Here is a 25794-nt window from a genome sequence, read left to right as displayed (position 1 = left end):
AAGCATCTAATAAAGCATTTGGTGGTCAGAAAATATATAGTCTACTCAAGACTTTTAAAAAGGAATTCTAGAAAAAGAAGAGTACTGGCTTTGCTGCCGGGGCCTGCGGCTCAGGGGGCACTCCTGGCCTGGCGCAAGTGTCCCTCACGGCGCCCCCTGCCCCCTGCGCCCCATCCCATCGCCGAGGGCCTGACCTCCATGTCCTTAGACCCTCCTCCTGTCTCCCCTTGCAGCCCCAGGGCCCTGGCTGGGCCTGCCGTCGTGTATGGGCATAGGTCTCCCCACCGCACCCGCTAAATGAAATTTGATTTGGAGGAACGTCTTTAGGTGGGTGGAAAGAAAAGGAGAGAGAAAGCCGTGCTCCAGCTGGCCAAATTGAAATCAGAATTGAGCGGCCTGTAGAAAGAGGCTGCTGTACCTTGTAGCCTAATCCCTGTGAAAGATTAAAGATGTCTTTGGCCGTATATGGTATTGATTCGTCCTCTGAAGTATAAATCATCTGTGAGTTGCTCAGAGGAGTGCCAGGGAGCGGAGTAGAGGGGAGGCCGTGCTTTCCAGGCTGAGGATGCCCATCAGAGCCGAGGGGAGAGCTTGGCCAGCGAGTCCTGGGAGCCTGCTGTGTGCCCTTGGGGTTCTGCAGGGGAGCACCATTGCGTCCATTTTATAGATGAAGAAACTGAGGCCAGAGAGAGTAGGTCATTTCCCCAAGGCCGTATAAGCAGGATGTGGAGGACCAGGGACTGGAGCCCAGCTCTGTCCTCTGATGGGGAGCTCTTGTGTAGCACCCAGCATGAGTTGGGCCATTGGCTTAAAGAAAGCCCTGGCTCCGCGTTTCCCAGCCCCCATCAGCGCCCTGCTCTCCCACCCCAATCATTCAGTCATGTGGCTCATCCTTGGCCATCCTGTGGCCCTTGACTGAGCCCTACCCTCTGCCAGACACCCTCCCTGCACTATCGTGAATCCTGGTGACAACGCTGTGGGTCTGCTGTTTCTGTTCCCATTTTACAGAGCAGGGAGCTGAGGCTCCACGGGGTGAGGTGGCTTGCCTGGGCTCACGCAGCGAGGTGTTGCAGCAGGACTTGGAGCCAGGCTGTCCATCTCCCCATCGCCCGAATCACCGAGGTGGCAGCATGTGGTTAACAGACAGCTTCTGGCAGACAGATCCGGGCTCTGGCTCGGCGGCCTATTGGCTGTGAGGGCCCGGGAAAGTCAGTCGGAAGCTCGGTTTGGGTTTTCTCACCGGTGAAATGGGGATAAACCTGGCTGCTACTAGAATGGAACGTGCTGCTGGCCCCCGGATGTGGGAGCGCGGGAGCACACATCAGAGGGTTCTTATCAGGGGTCTGGCTGCCCAGGCTACAGCCCTCCCTGTTGCGCTGCGCTCCTAGGGAGGCCCTGAGGGCTGGAGGGCCCGCGGGGACAGGGCTGGGCACTAACCGGAGCTGTAGGTCATGATCAGGGACAAAGCCCCAGGAGCCTGGGCAGCCCGCTTCTTACAGGACCGCTGGTCAGGTGGCGCCAGGGCAGCGAGGCGAGCTCCAAAGGCAAGGCAGCTAGGGCGGGACCCACGCGGGGGTGAGGGGTGCACGGATGGGATTTTCTGGACATGTGACTGGCGGGCCTGCCTTGGTAGGGGTGTCCGTGGAGAGGCCTGTGTGCATGTGCGTGCTCACGTGAGGCGTCTGGTGCCTCTCCCCATCTTCGAACGCTGGGACCGGCTCCTCCTTGCCGGGCTGAGGCCGCTGAGCGAAACGCAGAGGCAGGAGTAAAACCCGTGCTGGAATTAGGCATGCAGAGCAGGCCCCGCCTGGGCTCTGGAGATAATGCGAGTGAGTCACCCGGGAGAGAGAGACAGGCCTGAGGGGGTGGACGTGGCCCTGTCCTCAGCGCCTCCTTCCACCATCCTGGGCCCCCTCAGGGTTGGGGGCTGGGGTATAAACTTTTATATCCCCACAGCCTTTCTCTGCACATGGGGTCCCATGTGAGCCTCAGTTTACTTCCTGTAGTGCTCTATTTCACGGATGAGGAAAACGAAGGCTCAGGGAAGTTAAGGGCCCTGCTCAAGGTCACACAGAAGTGCTGAGTAGCAGCCCAGGCCCCCTGTGTGGGCGACCGGAGAATGGATGATGTTAGTAGGTAATATTGATGGAGTCCTGTGGACGAGCTCTTGTTTTAAGTACTTCATACATGTTAACTCCTTTAGCCCTCAAGACAACCCCATTATACAGATGGCAAAACAGAGGATCAGAGAGGTTAAGTAATTCCCCTGAGGTCACACAGCTGGAAAAATAGAAGGAGTGGGATTTGAACCCAGCAGATGGTTCCCCAACCTCTGGTACATACATGTGGCAGGAAGGACACAGGCCAGTTCCTGGCAGGGGCCTCTCCATGAGGTTCCCTGGGGGCTTTGGTTCTGGTCCTCTCTGGTGAGCAATTCCAACACCCTGGGCACATCCAGGCCTGTGCTCCCAGCGTGGGAACAAGATGGCCACTCTGGGTGGTGACAGGGCAGAAGGGGGAGGGGGCGGATGGGTCAGTCCTGCTCCTTGGAGGACGTCCTGTCCCTTGCACAGTGAGAAGTTCCAAAGCCTCCTCTCCCTGTTGTGTCCCCGTGTCCCCTATTGATATTCTGGAGACACTGGTGAGTCAAGCTGTTGCTGGTCTGACCTCCAGTTCCAACTCCCTGGGCTGAGCGTCAGGCTTGCATGTAGATGGCCCCTGTCAGCGCAGCAGCACGGGTGGTGACTGGCGCGGCTGGCAGCCGAGGCCCAGGGCTGGGGCGCCTCCTCATCCCACTGCCTCTGTGACATCTCTGGACTCAGCTTCTCTCGCTGTAAAGGGAACACTTGCCCTGGAGGCTCCAAGGGGAGGGGAAAGAGCCAGCTGGAAAGATTTGTGACACTGGTGCTGGCTCTGCTTATGTATCTGGGAAAGCAGAGAGGAGAGGTTTGCCCCAGGGCGCCCCCAGGGTCCAGAGACCCCTTAAGGGTGGACAGAATGCCTGCTTCCCTTCCTGCTGCCCCTGGCCTTTTCTCCGTCTCTCCTCCATCTCTCTGCTGTAGCCACAATTGCCTCCTCACTGCTCCTCTAACACTCTGGGCATCAGCCCACCTCAGTGCCTTTGCACAGGTTGGCCCCTCTGCCTGGACCTGTCTTTCCGTGAATATCCATGTGGCCCACATCCTCCCTGCATTCGGGGTCTTCCCAGCTGTCCCCTCTTCAGAGAGGCCTTTCTGACCATAGTATCTAAAATAGTCCCTCCCTTTGCCTGTTACTCTCCTTTCCCTGTTCCTGGCTCCGTTTTTCTTATAGCACTTGGCAAGTAAATTTATATTTGTTTATGGTCCATGAGGGCAGAGGTGTTTTGCCCGTTTTGCTCTCAGCTGCATCCCTAACACAGTCCCTGGCACATAGTAGCTGCCTAGTAAATGTCTGGGGAGTGGGTGACTGATCACAAAACCCAGCCCCCAGCTACTTACTTCTTTAGCCCTTCTCCCAGGAGGCCTGAGGTTGTTCTCCCAGCCTGCAGAAGGGCAGACTGAGGCCGACAGAGCGGAGGAGGCACCTGGGGTTAGGTTCGGTGGCCCTGGGACCCCAGCTTCCTCCCCCACTGAGCTCCCTGGCTGGCCCCGGCCCTCTCCTGACTCCCCGACGACAGAATCTTTTCCCGGAGGCAGAAGCAGAGAGATGAGAGCTCAGGGCCGCTCTGTAGCTGCGTCAGGCTGAGATGCGGGGCTCCGCTTGCTCTCATTTCTTGCTACCGTGCCTGTCTTGGGATTCTTCATCCTGAGGTGCTGCCTGCCCCGTAGGGCAGGAGGGGGAAGAGGCTCAGCCTTCCAGACCTGCTTGAGTTTCCCAGCCGGCCTGGGCTTCGCAGCCTCCGTGTAGGGGAGGAGAGACTCCAGGGGCCCTGGTGGCTCTTGGTGGGCACGGGAGGAGCGGACACCACCAGACCTCGAGCCCCGCCTTGCATGCAGTAGGGGCTCAGTAGAGTTTGCCTGAATAAGCGAATGAAGGGAGGTAGTGATGCATCCGTTAAAGTAAGAGATCTGCTGCAGGGCTGCACCAGACTGGCCCAGCGAGACAGGCTTGGACAAGTGAGGAGGAGGGGAAGGGCATGCCAGCTGGGGGAACAGCATGAGCAAGAGGCTAGAGGTAGGAGTGAGTCAGGCAGGTGGGACCCCACTGAGGGGCCTGGCCTGGTCCTAGTGGCCATGGGACAGGGACCAATGCGAGATGGAGCTGAGCAGAGTTTTTTCAAGCCAATCCTGGATTTTAAGTTTTGTTGGCAGTTGGGGTCTTGTCTGCTTACCCAAGGGAATGTATTAGCACATGCCGTCTCTGCCTGCTGTGTCCCACTTTCTCAGGGCCCTGGGGGGGGTCCTCTCTGCCCTTAAGGCTCAGGCCAAGGCCCTGCCTCCCTGCAGGCTTCCCTCATCTGCTCTCCCCCCAGGCGGCGTTGCTCACCCGGAGGGAGGATGATGGTCCCCAGCGCTCACCCCCTGGGAAGCCTCAAGTACACCCACCCCAGTGCCTACTGAACTTTCCCTGGGCCTCTTCCATATGGCTCTAGGCCCCTTGAGGCTGGGGAAGGACAGGGCTCGCTTGGCTCTGTGCTTTTCTCCCTCCCTTGCACACAGCAGGGCCTTAATAGGTGTTTATAGAGTGAACACGTGAGCCAACAGATGACCAGCCCTGTGTCCTTGGGTCCATCACTGCCTTTGTGGGGCCTCCTTCTCTCCTCTGTAACAGGTGCAGGAGAGTCAGCTCATCTCCAGCATCTAGCTCTGCCCCCTACAGGCTGTGTTCTCACAGTCCATGGCCCTGGGCTCCAGGCATTTTTCTCTAGAAGCAAAGGCTCCCTGAGGAGTGCTGGAAAAGAAGACATCCCTCAAGACCTGAAGGAATGGGTGTCAAATAGGGACGCTTCAGAGTTTAGTCTTTTGGTTCAGGGATGATTGGGCCAATTGCACAGGGACGGAGCCTGGAGCGTACAGTCTTCTCGCCCCCAATCAGATGAAATGTTGTTGACATTAGCCAAGGGGCCAGGGAACTGGAAGCAGGGAGGGGTCCTGTCGCTGGCTTTAGCTTGCTGTATATGAGCTTGTAGCATCTTCTCTGGGGGAGACCTCTGGACTCTCCCCTCAGCTGCTTCCTGGAGTCACAGCACAGGGACCCGGCAGCCAGAGCCCAGGGTGCCCTGCCCACTGGCCGTGCATTGTCCAAGGATGCGGAGGGGAAGTGGGCCCCACTTGGCAACCAGTCGCCACCATTTTCGCTTAGCAACCAGGCCGCCCTGAACTTGAGACCCGTCACATCTTACGCTGCCTTGGTCTGCTGCCTGTCACTCTACCGTAGGTGGAAATTAAGTGGACCTGGCATGGGCACCCCCTGCCGAGCCCGAGGCCTACCACGCACCAGCTGGGTCTCCTGGCCGGTGCTTGGAGATTGGCAAGGTGCTGGCATCAATGTGACTGCTCGGTGATTGCCAGGTCAATCTCTGTACTCCTGTGAAGACGAACCCCAAGCTTGCTGGGCCTGCCTTGGGGACTTGGCCTGTCCGCTCTGATTTCTCTGCCACTCTGGCCTTTGGCAGGGCGCTGACACCTCTTGATTCTGTGAGTCCCCTGGGTTGGGTGTCATTGGGTCACTTTTCCTGCTCCCTCCAGTTCATCTTTGATGTGTTCACCCTGGCCTATCACAGCGGGGCCGCGCTCCGTTCTGGGTTTGCCTCTAAGCTTGACGGGAGTGACAGGAGGAAGAAGATGTTAGCTTGTTGCTCTGAATTTGCACGCCTGCCCTTTTGCACAGGAAGCAACGTTTTCTCTCACCGGCTTCCTTTGTGGAACACGTTTGAAGATTTCTTTGGGGTTTAAAAAAACTTCCCTTTGTTGGCGGCAGCCCCGTTGTGGCTTTGACCTTCTGAACCCTGTCCTCTGGACGCTGCAGTAGGGTGGAGTGGTTGAGAGCCCAGATGCTGGCTCTGCCACCAGGAGCTGCACCTCCGTGAATGGTCCCTTAGGGTCTCTGGGCCTCAGTTTCCACCTGGTGAAAAGGGGATATCTATAGTACCTGCCTTTTTGGTTGCCGTGGGCACGAGGTGAGTGAATCGGTGTAAGGCCTTCAGCACAGTCTGGGCCCTGCAAGAAACAGCAGGCTGCTAAAGATGTCAGTTGTCACCATGAGTAATCAGAGTCGGGGCGCGGGGGCACAGTCTAGTTCTGCCTCTGTTTCTGGGTGACTGTGTAACCCTGGGCCGGCCACTTTCCCTCGAGGACAGTCAGCTTGATGGTCAACGTGAAGGTGATGGGTTAGGGGACCTCTGAGGTCCCCCAGCCTGCATCTCTGCATGTCTCATTCACCTCTTTTCACTTTTTTTTTTTTAAAGATTTTATTTATTTATTTGACAGAGACAGAGACAGCCAGTGAGAGAGGGAACACAAGCAGGGGGAGTGGGGGAGGAAGAAGCAGGCTCCTAGCGGAGGAGCCTGATGTGGGGCTCGATCCCATAACGCCGGGATCACGCCCTGAGCTGAAGGCAGACGCTTAACCGCTGTGCCACCCAGGCGCCCCTTTTTTTTCTTTTTTAAGATTTTATTTATTTGAGAAGGAGAGAGTGAGAGAGAGAGTGAGTAAGAGAGAGAGAGAGCACAAGCCAGGGAAGGACAGAGAAGCAGACTCCCCGCTAAGCAGGGAGTCCGATGTGGGGCTTGATCCCAGGACCCTGGGGTCATGACCTGAGCTGAAGGCAGATGCTTAACCAACTGAGCCACCCAGGTGCCTCTCTCTTGGCTTTTCTATCTGTCCTTGCCACACGGAAGTCCAGGACCATGGGGTTGGCCTCCAGCTTCTGGTGTGTCTCTTGTTCCTGGGCTCAGACCTGAGCCCACAGAGGAGCCCTGTGCACGCTAACCTGATCCCTTCTGAGCTCTGCCCCGTTGTTAAAGAGGAAGCAGTGAAGCCCAGTGGCCTTTCCCTGCTCGGGTTTGGGACTTGACCTCCAGGAACCCTCTTCACCTGTTGGCTGCCTGTTGAACTTCAGCCTGTTTTCCTATCTGAGGTGGGGTCCCCAGTACCCCCACTCTGAGCTCCTTGGAGATGTAGCTGAAGCAAGCCCCATACTTCTTTTTCCCCTTTCCCTCTGGGAAGACCCTGTGAGCTCACCGTTTTCTTTCCTCTGGGGCTGCCGAGTGTCCTGGCTGGGGTCTCAGACTCATCCTCTACTCCTGTGTGACCTTAGGCAAGTCCCTTTCCCCTCCTGAGCTTCCTGTTTTTCATCAGTAAGACGAGGAAGGGGCTGGGTGCCTGCTTCAATGGGCTCATGCACGTGGACACACTGAGAGATGAACCTAGCCTTTTTTGCCTGTTATTCCATGCCCACCAGCCCTCTTCCCAGAGTCTTTGAGCCCCAACAGGCTCCGACTCCTGCACTGGCCCCTTAGCCGGCCTGGCCTGGCCTGGGTGAAGACCCCTGAATCTTTTTTTTTTTTTTGAAGATTTTATTTATTTGTCAGAGAGAAAGAGAGCACAAGCAGGGGGAGTGGCAGGCAGAGGGAGAAGCAGACTCCCTGCTGAGCAAGGAGACCAATGCAGGGCTTGATCCCAGGACCCCAGGATCATGACCTGAGCTGAAGGCAGATGCTTAACTGATTAAGCCACCCAGGTGCCCCTCCTTTTGTTTTAATATACATATTTCTTGGGGACATCTCATTAACCATCCTCACAGAAACTGCCAGGGCCTGGCCCCAGTGTCAGCCCCTACAGACACTCTGAGAACTGTCCCTTTTTTTTTCAAATAGAGGTTGAGTGTGGCTCAGACTGCCCACAGGCTTGCCCTGGCCCCTGCTGCTTATTGGTAGCAGAGCTGCAATTGGCACTTAGGTCTGTGTGACTGTGGAGCTTGAGAGAAGGAAGATGGAGCCTTCTTTCAATGAAGTATTTGTTTCCTTTCACCTGGCTTTCTCCAGGGAAACACTGGTGGGTCAGTCAGGAGGAGGGTCCTAGGAGGACTGCCCCCAACAAAGGCCAGAGGTTCTGCTCAGGGCCAGGGGGAAGGAAGAGGTGGAGGGGCTCCTCTGATGGGGATTGTGTGTGTGTGTGTGTGTGTGTGCGTGTGTATGTGTGTGTGTATGTGTGTGTGTGTGTGTGTGTGGCATGGGTCAGGAGTCATCAAGTCATGGTGGCTGTGTATGAGCCTATGAGAGGTCCTGTCTAACAGGTCCCAGAGGTAGGGAGGGACACATCCCTTGGTGGTCACTTCTTCAGTGCTGGTTCCCCTCATGTTCCTGGGGTTTTCAAGGATGCAGAAAGATGGAGTCCAGGCTTCTAAATCACACAGAGCCAACTCCATGGGACGTAGCTGGTGAGGAAGAGAGTGGGGCATTTCTTCTCTTCAGTCCCTTCATCTATCGCCTCTGTATGGTAATTCATTCATTTGCTGGATAAATATTTATTGAGCACCTACTGTGTGCCAGGCATTGAACCAGGACCCTGTGCATATGGCAGTGAACCAAACAGATGAAGGTCCCTGGCCTTGTGAACTCCCATTTAGGGAGAGGGCCAGAGGACCTTATAGCAAACAAGTAAATGCATCACTATATAATACAGTTTCAGACAGGAGCTGATGGCATGCTATGGTGAAGACTAAAGCAGCATAAGTGGGCAGAAAGGGCCAGGTAGGAGAGATTATCTCATATAAGGTGGCCAGGGAAGGCCTTTCTGAAGAGGTGGCATTTGAGCAGAGCCCCAAATGCAGTAAGAGAGTGAAGCTTGTAGTCTCTGGGAAGAGTGCTCCAGGCAGAGGAACCAGCAAGTGCAAAGGCCCTGAGGTGGGAGACTGCTTGGCATTTGGGGAGTAACCAAGAGACAGGAACAGAGTGAGTGAAGTAGAGGGAAGTAGAGGAAGAGGAGCAGATCACGTGGGGCCTCGTGGACCACTGGGAGGACCTTAGCTTTCGTTCTGAATGAGATGGGAACTACTGGAGGGTTGTGAGCAGGGGAGGAATGTTAACAGACTTGGGTTTATTAGTATCTTTCCAGCTGTTGTGTGGGGAACAGACTGGGGATGGGGTGCTGAGGCAGGAATGCCAGTGAGGAGGCCACTCCTCCTGTACAGGTGAGATGTGATGATGGCTTAGACTGGGGGTGGGGATGATGAGAAGGGACAGATTAGGGTGTATTTTGAAGCTCAAACCTGAAGGGCTTGCTCCTAGATTGCACGTGGACAGGACCTTGCCCACGCACTCCTGGATTCAGCACCACGGACAGTGGCAGTTGCCCCAAGGCCAGACGTTTGGGGAAGCCCAGGTTGGCTCTGGTCCCCACAAACTGTCAGTTCTCTGCCAGTCTGTGGCTGCTGAGCAAAGCCTCATCTGTAAAGTGCAGGTTCCTTCCCTTCTATTTTGTTATCAAATTCTTTTTTGCCAAGTATATTTATTTCTGGGCACTGCGGCGAATTCTTTTTGGGATGAGGCAGATCTAAATGTAATGACAGTTGAGCCTTGAACAGCATGAGGGTTGGGGAGCCAACCCCTGTGCAGTTGAAAATCTGCATGTAAGTTTTGACTCAAAACTTAACTATTAATGGCCTCCCGGTGATCGGAAACTTTACTGATAACATAAACAGTTGATTGACACATATTTTGTATGTTATATGTATATACTGTGCTATTCTAATAAAGCAAGCTAGAAAAAAGAAAATGTTATCCAGAAAATCATAAGGAGGAGAAAATGCATTTACAGTACTGTACTGTATTGAGAAAAATCCACATACAAGTGGACCTGCACCGTTCAAACCCGTGTTGTTCAAGGGCCAACTATATATAGCTGGGAGAAGAGGTTTGGACACGTTTGTCTCCAAAAATCTCTGCATCTGGCCAAACATGTTTGGGGGAGGGGGGCTTCCTTGAGGGGGACTTCCTTGAGGAGGGGGTGATGGGAGGAGAGTTAAAGAGCAGGTGGGCCTGTCCCATTGGAGTAGGAGGGTGTTGTGGGTGGGAGAACTGCATGACTGGTGTGGCTCTTCATGATATCTTCCTCCTGAGAGTGGGGAGGGGTCTTCCTGGGAGGGCAGCAGGCCTACATGGGTTGGGGGAGCCCGGCCCGTGGCAGAGAGTGCTGCCCCCAAGGACTGCCACAGACTTGCTGTGTGTCTTTGGACAGACCACTGTTCCTCTTTGTCTGTTTATCCATCTGTAAAATGGGGATAATTGCAGTCCCTACTTTGCTGGTTATTGTAAGAATGACAAAAACAGGTGAATTAGCCATCAGAAAGGCCAAGAAAGGGCCTGAGGGGGGCTGACTTTGAGGCCTGAGACCCCAGTGGTGAGCACTTGGCCTCTTCCTGATTGGGGTTCTCCCCCCACCATGGTGACTGTCCTCCCCTTTCTCCCTGATTTGCGTGGTGCCTTATGTCCGTGTCCTATTTTGCTGTAGACAGAATGATCATATGGATATTATATGCACGTTCTCATTTTTAATGAGCCAGAAGGAAAGCTAATGACCATTTTACAGACATCTTGGGACCCAAGGGAGGCCTGGGATTGGGGGAGGAAGCAGGACAAAGTGACAAGCAAGAGGAGAGGGGAGGGAGGAGAATGAAGATGGAGAGGGACTCAGTTTGGGCTGCCGAAGGGGGAAGGGGAGAGGGAAGCATGAGCCGCATTTACCATCTCCCAGAGCCTTCCTTGCCTGCCTCATTTTACAGATAGGGAAATGGGCTCAGAGAGAGGAGGCAAGTTGCCAGTCACCCCGGAAGATGGGAGAAAGATGGAAAGGTGGTGGAGAGGGGGAAGATAAACTGGAGAAAGGGAAGGTGAAGGCAGCCAGGATGAAGCTCTGGGTTTTAGGCCTTGGTTTCTTTATCTGTAAAATGGTCACCTAAGCCATGGGCTGATTGTGAGGAATTAATGAAAGAATATCTGAGCACTGCATAAACATGAGGGGCTGTGGAATAATGGGGGAGTGTACATGCATGTGTGTGTGTGTGAAAGAGAGAGAGAGAGGGAAAGAGAGAGGAGACAGAGGATGGGGTGGGGGAGGACAGGAAGAGGAAAACAGGGGGACAGGAGCTGGAGATGGAACCAAGAGACTTTCTGGACACTAGACCAACTCTTGATTAATTAATTAGTTCGTTCCTCAGCATTTGTTGTCTACTTCATAAATAGCTAACAGCTCCATGAGGGCAGGATTCTTGGTTGTCCTATTAATAGCTGTACCCACAGTGTCTAGGACTGTCCCTGGTACTCAGTGGGGGGGTTGGTAAATGGTTGCTGAATCAGTGAATGCTCTGAGCCTGGCAGCGACCATCTCCCATAATTTTCATTCACTGTGCTAAGCGCAGTCATCAAGATGTTGGGAGTCATCAAGATGTTGGGCACCCAGGGGAGAAGGAGGTGCCCAGGGGATACCCACGAAGGCTTCCTGGAGGAGTGGGCCATGCACCGAATCCTCAAGAATGGACAGGCACTGACTTGAGGGAGGAGGAGTCTGGGAAGGGGAAGTGGGCACAGAGACAGAGAGGGGTCTGAGCAAAGGCAGGAAGGGAGGGACATCTTGGTGTGTGTCAGAAACTACAGGTGCTGTTGGAGGTGGGGAGAGATGCGTGGTGAGGCGCAGGGCCTCAGGCAGGACTGGGCTGAGGAGTTTGGACTTTGCCTTGAGGAGGGTGAGAGCCACTGAGGCAGGGGAGTAGTGGGATGGGACTGGAGTTTGGGTGGAGAGCTAGGGGGCCAGGGTGGGCAGGCTGAGGTTTGTGTGTGGGTGTGGGGCTCTGGTCTGGTAAGATGGTGTTGACAGGAGTGGGGATGCACAGTGGGTTCTGGCTGAGGGGTCAGCTGGCTGCTTCTAGGTGAGGAGCACCGAGCCAGCCTGGAGAGGGGCCAGAGCAGCATGTGGGTGTGGACTGCCTTAGGCTGATCACGGACCCTCTCTGACCCTGATTTCAATCAAAAAGGAGCATCTGGTGTGTGGGCTGAGGGTCAGCTGAGCACCCCTTCCCCAGCTCCTCTGCTCCTGGATGCCCTCCTGAGACCTACTCAAGGCTGTTCCGAGGATCTAGGCCTGGAGCCCCTGTCCAGGTCCCGGTCTCTCTGCTCTGAGATGTGGCCTAACAGTGTTGGGAGAGCCTGGGAGAGTTTTTTGGGGTGAGGTGGGCATTGCAGCTCAGGGCCCACATCAGGCCTCAGCCCCAGACCTTTGTCCATCAGCCTCTACTAACCTGAGTCCTGGGCAGCCCAGCACCTCAAGAAAGCCTCTCATGGCACGCTGGGTCAGACTGGTGTCCGCTGCTGTCCTCACTGCTGTCCTTCCGCCGTCCTCTGCTGAAGCCAGTTAATGAAGCACGCGCACATTCACTGTCTGGGTCCTCCCCACCAGGCGTGCCTCAGCAGCCCCATTTTCTGACTGAGGAAGCTGAGGCCCGGTGGGGTGAAGGGATTGCTGGGGTAGATCAATGCCAGGGCTGGACCCAGGCCCCCCGGTTCGCTGCATGTCCCACTGCTCTGCCACCCCTCCTGTTGGCCTGGCCTGAAGCGGAAGGGGCGAGGACTGGTGTGGGAGAGGGTCCAGGAGGACTTCATTACCCAGTGCCTGCTTGTGGCAGGTTGGGGGGGGTGCCGAGCCCGCCGCCGGCGGGGAGACATGCTTGGCCTGCCTGGGTAATTACATCTCAACATTTCATTTTGCTTGTCAGTTTCCACTTCCTGGGGATGTGGGCTCCTAAATATTTCATCCCGGCCTGCAGCCGCCCGTGCCTCCCTGGCCAAACCGCAGGTCCGGCAGCCGGCCCCTCGCCCCGGCCCCTCCCTGCGCAGCTGAGCCTCCATTCCTGCTGGGGGGTGGGGGAGAGCTGGTTAGAGGTCATCTTCTTCACAGCCCTGCCCCACACAGGGGTCCCTGCCATCAACCCCTTACTGGCTCCTCTTCTCAAGGGGTCTGGTGTGAAGAGGCCAGGCCGACAACATTGCTGGAAATGAGGCTCTTTTCAACCACTGTTGGTTAGCACCTATGTGTGCTTGGCACTCTGCTGGAAATGGGGGAGTTAGAAAGGAGAAAGACACAGTCTCCCCTTAAAGGGGCTTACGGACTGATGGGGGAACCGACAATAACATTACAGTAGCAAACACTGAGTGCATGTGCGCCCAGGAGTGTTCAGAGCACCGTACGTATGTTCACTTACTCTTGGAGTACAGGGAGATAAGGCCCAGAGAGGTCGGTAACTTGTCCAAGGTCACTCAGCTAAGAAGTGGCAGAGCTGGAAGGCCTCATGCCCTGAAGCAGGGCAGTTACCCAATGGGCCCAGCCCAGGCAGAGGAGGGTGGGTGCAAGTGGAGAGGGTGTGAGGAGAGCCTAAGGGGACATGATGAGGTCTGGCTGGGGCAGAGATCTGGCATGTTTCCAGGGGGCAGAGGTGGAGAAAAGGAGCCCCTACTGGGTGCTGGGCAGGTAGAGGAGCGGGAAGGGTATTTCTGGCAGAGGGACGGGCAGAGACTGAGGGTGGGAAAGTCGAAGTGGACTTGGAGAAAGAGGTCCTGCTGTGGAAGAGTGTGGAGTTTGAGGCCGAGGAGGCAGGGCTGTCCCTGCAGCTGGGGGTCTTGTTTTGTGAGGGGCTGCCCTGCAGAGGACTCTGAGCTAATACTCAGCAGTCTTGGCTCTGGCTGACCGACCCCTGGCTTGCTGTGTGAGCCTTGTGCAGACTCTTCCCCCTCTGAGCCAAATCTGAGAAGTGCGTAGGATTCCTTCAATCAAAGGATGCCAGCCCTGGCCCCTGAGAGTTGGAAAGGTGCGGCCTGGGGGGCTGGGTCAGGGCAGGGGTCTCCTGGGGGGGGTGTGCTGGGGGGGCAGGTAAGAACCAGCCTCTCACCACCACCTGCCTCCAAACCTCTTTGCTTCCTTTTCTATTTTTTTTCCCCTGCCTTTCTCACTTCAAAGGTGTTTTGCCTAAATGGGTTTGTGTTAAGATATTAGGTCGATCACTCAGCAAATTTCCCTCTGCTCAGAGCTGAGCGCCATGAATAATGCAGCTTTGAACAAGGCTGCCACTGCCCAGCAGCCTCCTGGGGAGGGGACAGCAGCTTTCAGCTCAAAGCCACTGAACCCACGGCTGCCCTGACAAGTCCCCCCAAACCTGCACCCTCCCCCTCCCCCCAAATATCCCCTGAGGGGGGCCTGCCCACTGGCGGGTGATCCCTTCAATCCTCACAACAGCCCTGTGCGTCTGGGGGTGGGGGTAATGCCATCCCGTGTTATAGATGCAGAGATGGGTGTTCAGAGAGGTTGGGCAAGGGAGCTTTTACCACAAAGCAAGTAGGTGGTTGAAGTGGGACATGGGCCCCGCTGTGCCCACACTTAGCGTCCTGTGTCACACCAGGCCAGCTGTCTGATGCTTGTGTCCCCTGCACCCCCAGAGCCGGCCCTGTTCTCCATAGGGGCAGGGCTGGGCGGGAGCCGAGGCAGAGGGAGAGGGTTTCAGCAGGAAGACAGGATTTGCCTCCGTGGAGGGGCCACGGCAGCTGCTCAGATGACAGGGGTGCTGGACCCCGCACTAACTGCCCCCCCGCCCACGGCACTCCCCAGCCAGGCCCCCCTCCGAACCAGTAGCAAAGGGGAGGTGTGAATGGTGCTGAGGTGTGGTCCGGCTGGCCCGGCAGCTTCAAGGAAGTGTGGATACACGACTCGTGTGCCGGCATGCACAGCTTTGCGGCCATGTGACTGTGGGGGGCTGGGTATGCAGAGTGGTCGTGTGAGGCTGTGCGGTCGCCGTGGGAGCTTGTGTGGCTGTGGGACTGTGTGTCGGTGCCTGTGTGTGGCCGTGTGTCCTGGTGGCCGCGAGGCTGCACAGGGCTGTCGTCAGGTTTGTGCCTGCGATGGCGTGGGGCTGTGTGTGTCCTCGGGAGGGTTTGTGGCCCTGAGGTTGTGTGAGATTGTGACAGTGATTTGTGAGGGTGTGTGTTGCCATGTGTGCCTGTGTGTGTGTGTTGGGAGGGGGCGGCTGGGAGTGGTGGGCAGCGCTGAGATTATTCAGGGAGCGAAACGTGCGTGTTCTGCCCCGGACAGTCCCTGGGCCTGCACGCTTTGGCCCGGGGTTCCGCCCAGCACCCCTCTCTGGGGACAGTTCCTGGCTTAGCATGGTGCCCCTGGTCCCCAGAGCGTATATCACCATCAGGGGCACTGGGTCCTGGCCCTGGCTGGGTGAGGAGGTCTCTGTCTTCCCGGCTCCTGCCCTCCCGCATGAGCGGCTCCTACCCTCACTGGCCTCTCCTGTTCCCCAGAGGTGTTGGCTCCCGGAGGCAGACCCAGGCCTTCATCGACTCCACCACAAGTGGCCCTCACTCCAACTCCACCGCGTGCAGCTTCTTTAAGTCCTTTCCCATTTTGCAGTTGCAAAGTCTGATGCTCAGAGAGGCTAAGTGACTTGTCCAAAGTCACCCAGCAAGGAAGCTGTGGAGCCAGCTTGCTCTGCCTCCGGCTGGAGCGGGGAGGGAGCTGAACACAGGCGCAGTCTTCACGCTTCGCACAAACCTTTGGTGGAGTGCGTTAGGGAGGCACCTCCAGGCGGGAAACCGGGGGACTGTCTTCTCCTCATTGTCCCTTGGTAGCTGGGTCTTCCTGGCTCCAGCCGAATCTCCCCCAGTGGGCCCACGACCTCCCCGGGGCTGGAGTCAGCAGGGAGGGTGAATATTGTACTTCATGTTCTTGTCTGTGGGCCCTGCCGTCTTCAGACTCCGAGCACCTGCCAGTTTGCATGGCTATCTTATACTTGTCTTCACTTCTTCTTCTTCTTGTTTTTTTTTTTTTTTAATAAACCCTACCCCCAACATGGGACTTGAACTCACGAACCCAAGATCAAGAGTCACGTGCTCTACCAAATAAGCCAGCCAGGCTCTCCTTCACTTCTTCTTTTGCATGTTATTTCCAAAGTCCTCATAGCAAGGAATTTGCATCTAGGTGGAGAAGTAAAATCTCCAGGCAAGGCAGGACTGGAGAGATATCCGGGTGTGCGTGATGCCCAGCACCTGCTGGGCATGGAGCTCACGAGTGCGTCCCACAAGGGCGGAGGCCGTGAGTGGATTATCTTTGTAGCCCAGAGCCTGGCATGAAGTAGGTGCCAGGTGCAAAGTGGGTGCCCAGTGCCTGTGCATACAGATGTCCCGGCACTCGGTTCGACAGGCGGTGGCTCAGGGTGGAGGTGACAGTGGGTTGCAGGGCGCAGGGAGCTCCCAGAGGAGGTAGAAGGGTTTGAGCTGGTGCAGGTGTCCACCTTGGATTCCCAGAGTCTCTGCCCTACACCGTGCTAGCAGCTCCGGCCCCTGCCATCCCCGTCACTCGGGTACTCTGTGGCTCGCTCATGCAGCAAGGATGAATCAGTGCCCGTCTCTCGAGCACGTGCGGCATGAGTGCTGGGCCCCTTGAGGCTCTGAGCGGAGATGCAGACTCTAAGGAGTTAACCGAGGCCCAGGGAGGGAAGGCTGCAGAGGGTCACTGCGGCACAGCGCCGGCAGGGGCCCTCCTGGCTGAGCTGCGGCCTCTGCAAAGGCCTGTGGAGGCAGCAGGTGTGGTCCAATGGCAGGTTCTCGTAGGGGCCCGGGTAAGGCTGGGTGCTGCAGACCTGAGGAGGAGGTGTGGACCTTGAGTCCCTGTCTCTGTCTGTCTGTCTGTCTCATACACACACACACACACACACACACACACACACACACACACACACGGAACCATGGAGGGTTGTAGGCAGGGAGCTGTGTGTCAGATGGAGGCTGGAGTGGAGAGTGGATAGTGGGGAGTAGGTCCGGGAGCAGGAGCAGAGACGGACAGTGGCCGTGAACCAGGCCTGAGCTGCTTCCTCCCCTTCCCCCTCCCCCACCTCAGAGGCCTCGAGGCCCCTGTGGAGCCCCGGACCCAGCTGGAACCAGGGCTGGTGGGAGTCTGGGCCCACCCTCACTGTCTCCCGCAGCCTTCCTCGCCCTGCAACAGCATTGTCTCAGAGCCTGGGCTCTTCAAGACCTCAAAACCCCCTCCGGCCACAGCTCCGCTGCTGAAAACGAAAGTAGTACTGGATTAGTCACTGACCCCTCTGAGTAGCTCCCTTTCCTGAAAGTGGATTTGGGAAGAGGGCCTGGCTTTTGGAGTGGGAGGAAAGGAGGGCAGGGGTGTGTGTGTGTGTGTGTGTATGTGTGTGTGTGTGTGTCTGTTGCGGGGCGGGGGGGGGGGGATATGGTCCAGGGTAACTCCCAGCCTCCCTCGTGCCTTCCCCCCACCTCCCTCTCTGCTGGGAACTTATGGGAGCCTGGGAGCCACCCTTGGGTTGTGTAACTTCCTCCACCTTTCTCTCCATGTTGCAATTTGCTGCCTTCACATTTTGCCATAATGTAGATTTTTCCACTTGATTTCCCAGAATTTGTCTTTTCATTGTTTTTCTCCTTTTTTAAATTTAAAAGGACAAAAGAAGAAAAAAAAAGAAAAAAGCAAGGAAAAGAGAGAAGGAGGAGAGGAGCCCATGTCTGTGCTGGCCTCCTGCGGCTGCTTGCCCTGCCCACTACAGCCGGCAGCCGCAGGGAAATTTCCCCTCTCTAGTCGGGAGCCCTGTCCCCGGGGTGCTGTTTGGGCCAGTTGAGCAGCCTGGATTGCAGAGTGTGATCCCGGGGCCCTGGGTGCTGGAGCAAGATCGGGAGGATGTGGAGTCCTCCTGGGGGAGCCCTGGGTGCGGCGCCCTGTCCTGGCCACTCTGCCCCGTGGGGCCCTGCATGCTGGCCACTTAGCTCCTGCCTCAGGGCCTGGCAAGGATAGGTCTCCTGGTGAGTGAGAGAATGAGAATAGAACTGGAGAAAGATGCCCAAGCCGGGAGGGGGAGACCCCTGGGGAGGAACCAGGGAGCCCAGGTCCCTTGACTGCCCCCTTCGTGGCGGTGGGCTTGGCTGAAAGCAGGCTGTTCTGGTGGGGAGGCCTTCTCTCCCTGCCTGTCCTGGCTGCTAGGGTGGGCACTGCCCAGAAGCGGGGGTGCTGTGAAGGCAGGGGATCGGGGGGTTGCTTGGGGGGGTGGCAGGATTGTGGGGAAGGCTTAGACAGGTGGAGTGGGGAAAGCCATCTGGTGGGGGGCAGGGAGATGTGGGGAGGGACGCAGCTGGGTGCAGGTGCGGTGTGTGTACACCCGAGTCCCCTGGGGCGTTAGGGAGACCCTGCCAGTGGGAAGTCTGGCTGACTGACTCCCCCTGGGTGTCCCTTAGTGCGGCGCCCCTTCATGCCTGTGGTTTCTGCATGTCCCCATCCTCAGACAAGCTCCCCGGGTCATCCGTGCTGATGGAGGGAGCCAGGTGCACACAGTGCGGGGCCGCAGAGGACAGAAAAACCAGGTCATTTCAGCAGCGAGCTCTCACTTGAGGGTGGGATTTACAGGTCTAAAGTGTTTTCAATTCCTGGCTCTCAGGCAAGGCAGCGGCTCCCAGGGAAAAGTCAGAGCAGAGTCCGAAGCTGTCCCTGCCCTTCAGCTGCACCACCTGGCCCAAGCCTCCCTGTCCTCTAGGACACAACAGGGTGGAGCGAGGGGACACAGCCCCCACCTCCCACCCTCACGTCACCCTGCTGGTCTCCTCCTCTGCCCTGCCTCCAAGAGGTTTTCTGCCAAGCTGAGTAGGTTGTCTGAGGGTAGGGGCTCTGGCCTCCTCACGGCTGTGTCCTAGCATCTGGAACTTGCCAGGCCCCTAACGGGCTCAGTAGGCATTTGTTGACTCCATGAAGGGAACGCAGTGGTAGCACGTAGGCAGGGTGTGTTGGCGAATGCGTGGTGAAGCGTGGAGAAGCAGGCAGTGGGCCCGGCACCCAGGGGGCCGACCCTGCCACTGTGTGCTCCTGCCGGCCAGGTGGGCTGTCTCCTTACGCTCGTCCTCGGGCCGATCGCTCTCTTTTCTGATGGTCTTGCTTTTCCCAACTAGACCGTGAGCTCCAAGGGAGGGATCTTCCTTGTTCTCATTTCTCAGCATCTGATCGTGCCAGGAACTGAGCAGGGCACTTGTCCAATGAATGCATGCCCGAATGAATGAATGCACAAACGCACAGATGCAGCCTTGCCCTTGGGGAGCGCAGCTGGAGGCAGACACTGACACAGGTACTTCAGCTGGACCTGGAGAACACCGGGAAAGGTCATCAGACCGCAAATGCAAAGGGCTCAGAGACCACAAAATACAACAGGAAACCAGGATCAAGTTTTGCTAGTGGAGTCTCTACGTCACATACAAGTCAGGGCAGGTGCCTGGAGGGGAAGATAGGATTTCAGGAGTCAGGAGGCTGGAGGGCACCCCACTCCCCTCCCCTCTTTTTTTTTTTCTTAAAAGATTATTTATTTATTTATTTGACAGGGAAAAAGAGAGAGCACAAGCAGGTGGAGTAGCAGGCAGAGGGAGAGGGAGAAGCAGGCTCCATGCTGAGCAAGGAGCCCGATGTGAGGCTCGATCCCAGGACTCTGGGATCAGGACCTGAGCCAAAAGCAATCCCTTAACCAACTGAACAACCCACGTGTCTCCCCTCCCCTCTAGCACACTGTGGATGCCCCTGGGCTGGGAGTGGCTGAGGGCTCCATTTCCCGGATGGGAAAGGGAGGCTGGGTGTGTCCGGGTGCTTTCTCCGTCAGGCAGCACACATGAGGACGAGAGCACCGTCATTGTGGCTCGTGTCTGAAAGTTTTGTCTGGTTTGGGTTCTGGGCTCCATGTTTACTAAGCATTTACATTTTGCCATATTTGCTTCTGATTATTATTTAAAAAATGAAACCTGGATTGTCTAGAAGCCGACACTCTCCCTCCCCACCCTGTGGAGCCCCTCTTGGTCTTGTTCTTTTGCTTCCCTCCCTGGAGGTGACCATGACTCTGAATGGGGTGGGTTCCCTTCTTGCCCCTGCGTGGTCATTCAGCATGCATTTATTGAGCACCTACTGTGTGCCGGGCACTGTTCTAGGCACTGGGGAGGTTGCAGTGAGTGTGACAGACAGAAGCTCCTGCACATACGGATGTGTGTCTGCGTAGGTGCTAAATCTTATTATATGTGGTCTTTAAGTTCTTCATAAACAGGACAGATCACATTGTGATTTGCCTTTCCGATCAACTTCCGGTTCTTAGGATTTTGTTGTGCTGGTAAGTGAGAGCTGTTTTCTTTCCATTGTACCAACGCCACAGTTTACCCGTTCTTCTGTTGTAAAATACATAGGTCATTTCCGCGTGTTTGCTGTTTCAAACTGTGCCGGAGAGCACGCCTGCGTGGGGCTCCTGGTGCCCACGTGTGCGTTTCTGGGGGAATGCAGAAGGGAGCATGCCACCACACTCACTAGATGTCACCATGTGGTCTCCCAAGTGTTCAGTGGATGCTCCCCCACTGAACTGTCCAGCTGTCTGGGAGCAGAGGCAGGGCCTTGAGGGATGGGACCCAGGACGGTCCGTTTTGACCAGTGGGAGGGGAAGGTGTGGAGAGAGGGCGGGCTCTGGGCTGCCACAGCTCGGGGTGATCTGGGCACTCGTTGCAGGGCTGGAGGGGGAAGGTGGGGCCCAGGGAGGTGAGGGGACGCCCCTGCATTCACTGCCGGTTTAGTTGGGGTGGCTCTGCTGAGGCTGTGACAGAGCAGGCAGGAAGCCACCGAGGGCTGCCCTGGATTTGAAAGCCCTGGTGCCGGACGAGAGTCTCAGCTGGAGATGGGCTCTGCCCCAGCTGCCGCGTGCCCCTGGGCAGAGTGCGGCTCCTCTCCGGCCTCTCTCTCCTTGCTCCCTGCCCAGCTTGGGCCCGGAGGTCTCTGAGGTCCCTACGCCTCCATGTGTTCAGATGTGCTTGGCAAGTGGTTGTGGCTTCGTGCCCGTGGCCCTGCGAGTGGACGCACTGACTTGGTGGACAGCAGAGCTCGTAGCTGGCAGCTGGGTGCTTGCCGGGGGACTGGGAGGCTGGGATGTGGAGTGAAGAGCTTGTCAAGGGGGACTTAAGGGGGAACCCCAGACTCCTGCATGCTCCCTTCCTTCTTATGATCCTGTGCCTGGAGTCTGGGAGAGGTGGAAGGTTCCAGCCTCTGAGCAGAGATAGGGAGTGGGCTTGTTCCTTGTTCCTTAGGTTTAACTCAATTCTATTTATTGTCCATGTGGACTCATGGGTTCATGTTTTATCCAAAGAGAGAGGCCACAGAGGAAAGGAGTAGGGGTGCAGAGAAGGGCCCCCTCCCTGGTAGAGAGGTTTGAAGAGGGAATCCCAGGGGAGTGTTAGTCACGGGACCCCCCCCCCCCCCAGTGATGGTGATGGATCTGCAACGGCAGGGATGGTGGGAAAGATGGTGGCGTGTGATTGGGGTCTTTCCAGGGGTGGGGAGGGGTTGCAGGAGGTAGGGGTCCACAGAGACCCAGTGACCCAGGCCTTTTCTTTTTCCACCTGAGAGAGGGTCTGGACACAGACCCAGATTGCAGTTGCACTTACGGGCTGTGTGACCTCCGTGAGGCCACCTAGCATGTCTGAGCCTCAGCCCTCATCTGTGAGACCGGGCTATTAGCCCTGCCCCGGTGGTGCGTGCCAGGCTTGCTCTGGCTGCTTCAGTAAATGCTGGTCCCTCTGGGGCTACTCCGGTCCTCTCTGGCTGCAGCGACGGGGCGAGGAGGGCAGTTGAAGTAGATGCCCCTCACTGCCGGGAGCTCGTGTCACGCCAGCAGAGCCTGGTGAGCCAGCCGCTTAATCCCCATTCTGGGGTCCCTGGAGCAGCCAGGCTGACATTTGGGCTGTGGTGCACAGGGACCATGTGGGTACTTGGCTTCTCCCCTTGGGCCAGTGACACCAGGGGGCACTTCCTCCAGAGCAGGCCAGGTGCCCAGATGTGCCCATGTCTACGGGCTGCAGGTGTTCCCTTGACCTTGTCCCCCAACCCCTTCCGCACATGGCCTGAGCTGTGACACGAGGGACTGGCTGCGGGGGTGGTCGCGGGAGCCAGATGGCCTGTGTTTAAACCCCTACCCTACCCCTGGCTATCTGCATGATCTTGGGAAGCCCCTTAACCTCTCTGTGCCTCAGTTTCTTCGTCTAGAAATTGGAGATGTGCTCATGACACCCCAGTTGAATGAATGCATGTAAAATTTGCAGAGTAATATTCAACAAGCATTAGATGCTTCTGAAACGTTCACTGGTATTTTCGGGCTCTGCAGAACCCCCCAGACTCCCCTCCAGTCGCCTCCCTCTCTTGCGGTTGTAAGAGTATCCTGCTCAGACATACTCCCGTGTCAAGAACCTCGTGGCTGTCTCACGTTCTAGCTGACGGGGCCGTGTCATTTAATTCTTCTTTCACCAGAGGGGAAGCGTGTAAGATATGCCCACGGATCCTCCTCGGGGGCATGGCCCAGAAATACCATTTAATCTGCAAGTTTCTGCCCATTTGAGGACAATTAACTCCCCTCCCCTGCTTCCCCCCGTCTGCCCCTGGCCCCCCTCCTCCCTCCTGGAGCCAGGTGGCTCATTCTCACCCCCCTTCCAGCCGCCTCCCCTTGTCCATCTGTCTCTCCAGATGGGGGGGAAATGTCACAATTGGCCCACTTTCTAACTGGAAAGGAACCATATGGAGGGTTTAGCCGGGAGCTGAGCGTCTGCCCAGCGCCATTAGTGCAAGGCCAGCGCTGTGGGCAGCAGACTGGCTCCCCTTGACTCTCTCTGTGGGACCCGGGTCTGGAGAGACCAGTCCTGCCCAAGGACCCTCCCTCCTTCTCTCCCTTCCCCAGGAGCTCCTGGTGACCCTGGGCTTCTCTAGTGCTTGGGACTTCTTTGGTGCCTTAGGAGAGACCTGAGGAGCTTGGCCTGCCTGTAAGAGGCAGAAAGTAAGGGAGGTGGGTTCTTGTCGGGGGCAGGGGCAGAGAGCCATGGCTGTTTTGCCGGCCGTGGAGAACCAGGGGTCTACTTCCTGGGGACAGGGATGTGAGAGTGCGTGTGTGTCATGTGGCCCCAGGCCTGGCAGGTGCCTGGCACAGAACAACCCCCCTTCTAGTGGGTGTATCTTGTTTCTCCCCAGAATGCCCCCCATCTGGCTGTGTATGCCTCCTCCCTCAGACTCAGCTCAGGGTCACTGCCTTTGGGCAGCCTTCCCTGGTTGCTACCTCCCCGCCCAAGGGTAGAGGCTCTTTCTTGAGTGGGGCTGGGTGTTGGCGTTTCTCCTGGTGGGGCTGGTGGGTGGGACCCCCACAGAGACGCATGGAGTCTTTACAGGAGTGTCAGGTGGCCCCAGCGTGGGCGGAGAGGCCATTTGGAGGCCCAGGGGTAGCAGCCATGAGCCCAACGGAGGTAGATGGTTCGAGGCATTGCTGAGTTCCCAAGGGATTGTTTCTGGGGTGGAGCTGGGCTGAGACCCTTGAGTAGGACCCGGAGGAGACTGACAGTCTTAGATAAAGGATCAGCTTCATTAAGAATAATCCCCCTATGCTTTTCTATCAGCTGAGCCCTGATTGCCACGCGGGGTGCTGGGGTTCTTGATCCCCGGAGGCTCCCTGCTCTGTATCGCAGTAGGGACAGGGCACTGTGTGGCTTTGGGCAAGCTGCTTCTCTCTATCTTCATCTGTCCACGGCTGTCGATAGCAGCAACCGTGGTCCTCAAGTGCTTTCATACCAGGAGATCAGGTGGGATTGCAGCGCACGGATGATACCTGTCCCCTGCCAGCACTGGAGACATGTCTAAGGCTAGGAACTGGCTGGGTGAGGTCTGAAGTTCCAGGGTTTCTGTGAGCTGCACAGCCTGGGTGTGAATCTGGCCCTCAAGGTATTGACTCTGCGTCCTGGATGCTCCCACAGGCATCGGGCTGGCCTTCTTACAGGGGAACGAGCTCAAGAGATAGTCAGGCCCTGGCCCCTGCCCCCTCCTCCAGGAGCCAGCCAGGCCGGCAGTGGGCCAGAGGTGGAGAAACAGGAGGCTCGCAAAGACCCCCTCAGCCCTTCAGAGCTCCTCTGGTCACTCCTCATGAAGCCCTCTGTTAGAATGGCTTTCCTGGGGGCTCTTGAACTGGCACCAGGGGGAGAGGCGTCAAGGCACCGTGTGGGGGCCAGGGTACAGTGTGGGAGCTGGGAAGGCAAGCCTGGGACGACCTGGAGGCACGGGCCTGGGACGGACGGGTGTGAGTCAGCCGCTGTGCACAGAGCTCTTATCAAGGGGCCTGTTTCTGAGCACATGACCTGGGGACAAGAGCCCTGGGAGGTGCGTGTGGCTGTGGGTGCATGGCATGCTGATAGCCCAGGGTGGGCAACTTGCTCTCTTCTCGGATTGACTCCTCCAAAAAAAAACCTTATGAAGTGGTTTCAGTGACAATAACCACCGTTTGCTGAGCACGCCCCGTGTGCCAGATAGTCTCGTATTTATGTGCACTTACTTGCTTCGCTGTGAACTATTCTCTTCACTTTATACATGATGTATTTAAGGCACAGAGAGGTTCAGTAACCATCCTGAGGTCACACAGCAGGAAGTAGCAGAGCTGAGATTTAAACCCAGGCCGTCTAGCTCCTAAACATGGTGCTGTATTGCCTCTTGCAAGCAGCCTGGTTTATATATGGGGCACTGAGGCACAGAGAACTGAAGTGACATGCCCAGGGTCATCCCGCTGGTGAATGGTGGAAGCCTAAGTTGTACTGTGGCTGTTCTCTAGCCTGTGCCTGGAGATCAGGACCTGGGAGCTAGGAGTCCACCCGGGGGCCCGTGGGCAGCCCCTGGCCTCTCCCTCCTGGAGGGAGTGTGTGTGGGAGGGCGTGGGGTGAAGCGGGGAGAGACTTGCACTGCCCGGCTGCCCCAGGGCTGACTGGCGCCCTTCCCACAGGGGGCGTGTGCATTGCTCAGTCCGTGAAGATACCGCGGGAACCCAAGCCCGGGGAGTTCGACAAGATCATCCGGCGCCTCCTGGAGACCTCAAACGCCAGGGCGGTCATCATCTTTGCCAATGAGGATGACATCAGGTGAGAGCAGGCGGCAGCCGGGGGGATTTGGGAGCCGGTTGTGGGGAGAGCCACGGGTCCTGCTGGAGACCTTCCGAGACAGGCCCTCTGTAGGATCCAGAGAGGTGGGGTGGGAGATCCATCAGGCTGGGGCACAGCTACTGGTAATGGGCACCCCTTCCCCCGCCTCCCCATTTCCTGCATTCGTTCTACCAGCTGGGGATGGTAACAGGTACTTCAATAGAGGAGTTAAGGCCTTGGGCTTGCAGCCAAAGCACCTAGGTTCTAATCCTGCTCTCCCTCCTCCTAGCTGTGTGACCTGAGGCAAGTTTCTCAACCTCTCTGTGCCTCTTTTTTGCTTTAAAAAAAGGGGGAGCTAAGGATGCCTGCCTGACAGTGTTATTTGAGAACTGAATGCAGGAATGTGCATAAACGGCTTAGAGCAGAGGCCTAGAGCAGAGGCCGGCAGGCAGCAGGTGGCTGGGGCACCGGACCCTGTCAGCCCCTGGCTCCTCTCTTTGGCAAAGCTTGTAGTAGTGGGAAGAGGCCTGGGTTGTGGGTCTAGTCCCAGGTTGGGTGCACACTCACGGTGGCAGTGCCGTCCCCTCCCTGGGCCTCAGTCTCTACATGTGCAGAGGAAACAGGTGGACTTTTGGGTGCCAGGACCATGCCGTACAAATGCGGGGCCAGCCCACCTCTCTGCACGTGTGCTTCTGGCAGAGTCAGAAGCTCGGGTGCACTGGAAAGCACCCATCTTAACCCACTTCCCTTCCTCCTGCCTTTTCCCCTGCTACTACGTCTCAGACTGATGTCAGGGCCAAGATGGGCCCGGCCTCCGCGATTGTCTTGTTCAAGGAGGAGAGACGCAAGCTCTGAGCTCGGGGAGCCCCAG

The 25794-nt window shown here is 56.9% G+C and overlaps 1 protein-coding gene across 2 annotated transcripts in view; it reads left to right on the top strand.

Annotated features, from left to right (window-relative positions):
- Positions 1–25794, top strand: part of GRM4 (glutamate metabotropic receptor 4) — a 106800-nt gene that overhangs the window by 44399 nt on the left and 36607 nt on the right. For both annotated transcript variants that reach the window (XM_057304879.1, XM_026482680.3), the window contains exon 3: positions 24788–24923. In XM_057304879.1, the coding sequence (XP_057160862.1) occupies positions 24788–24923 (136 nt within the window). The remainder of the gene's footprint in view (positions 1–24787; positions 24924–25794) is intronic.

This window comes from Ursus arctos, unplaced genomic scaffold, assembly GCF_023065955.2.
Source record: "Ursus arctos isolate Adak ecotype North America unplaced genomic scaffold, UrsArc2.0 scaffold_31, whole genome shotgun sequence".
NCBI classification, from domain to species: Eukaryota; Metazoa; Chordata; class Mammalia; order Carnivora; family Ursidae; genus Ursus; species Ursus arctos.
Note: the sequence above shows the minus strand (reverse complement) of the source record. Positions and strands in the feature narration are given on the sequence as shown.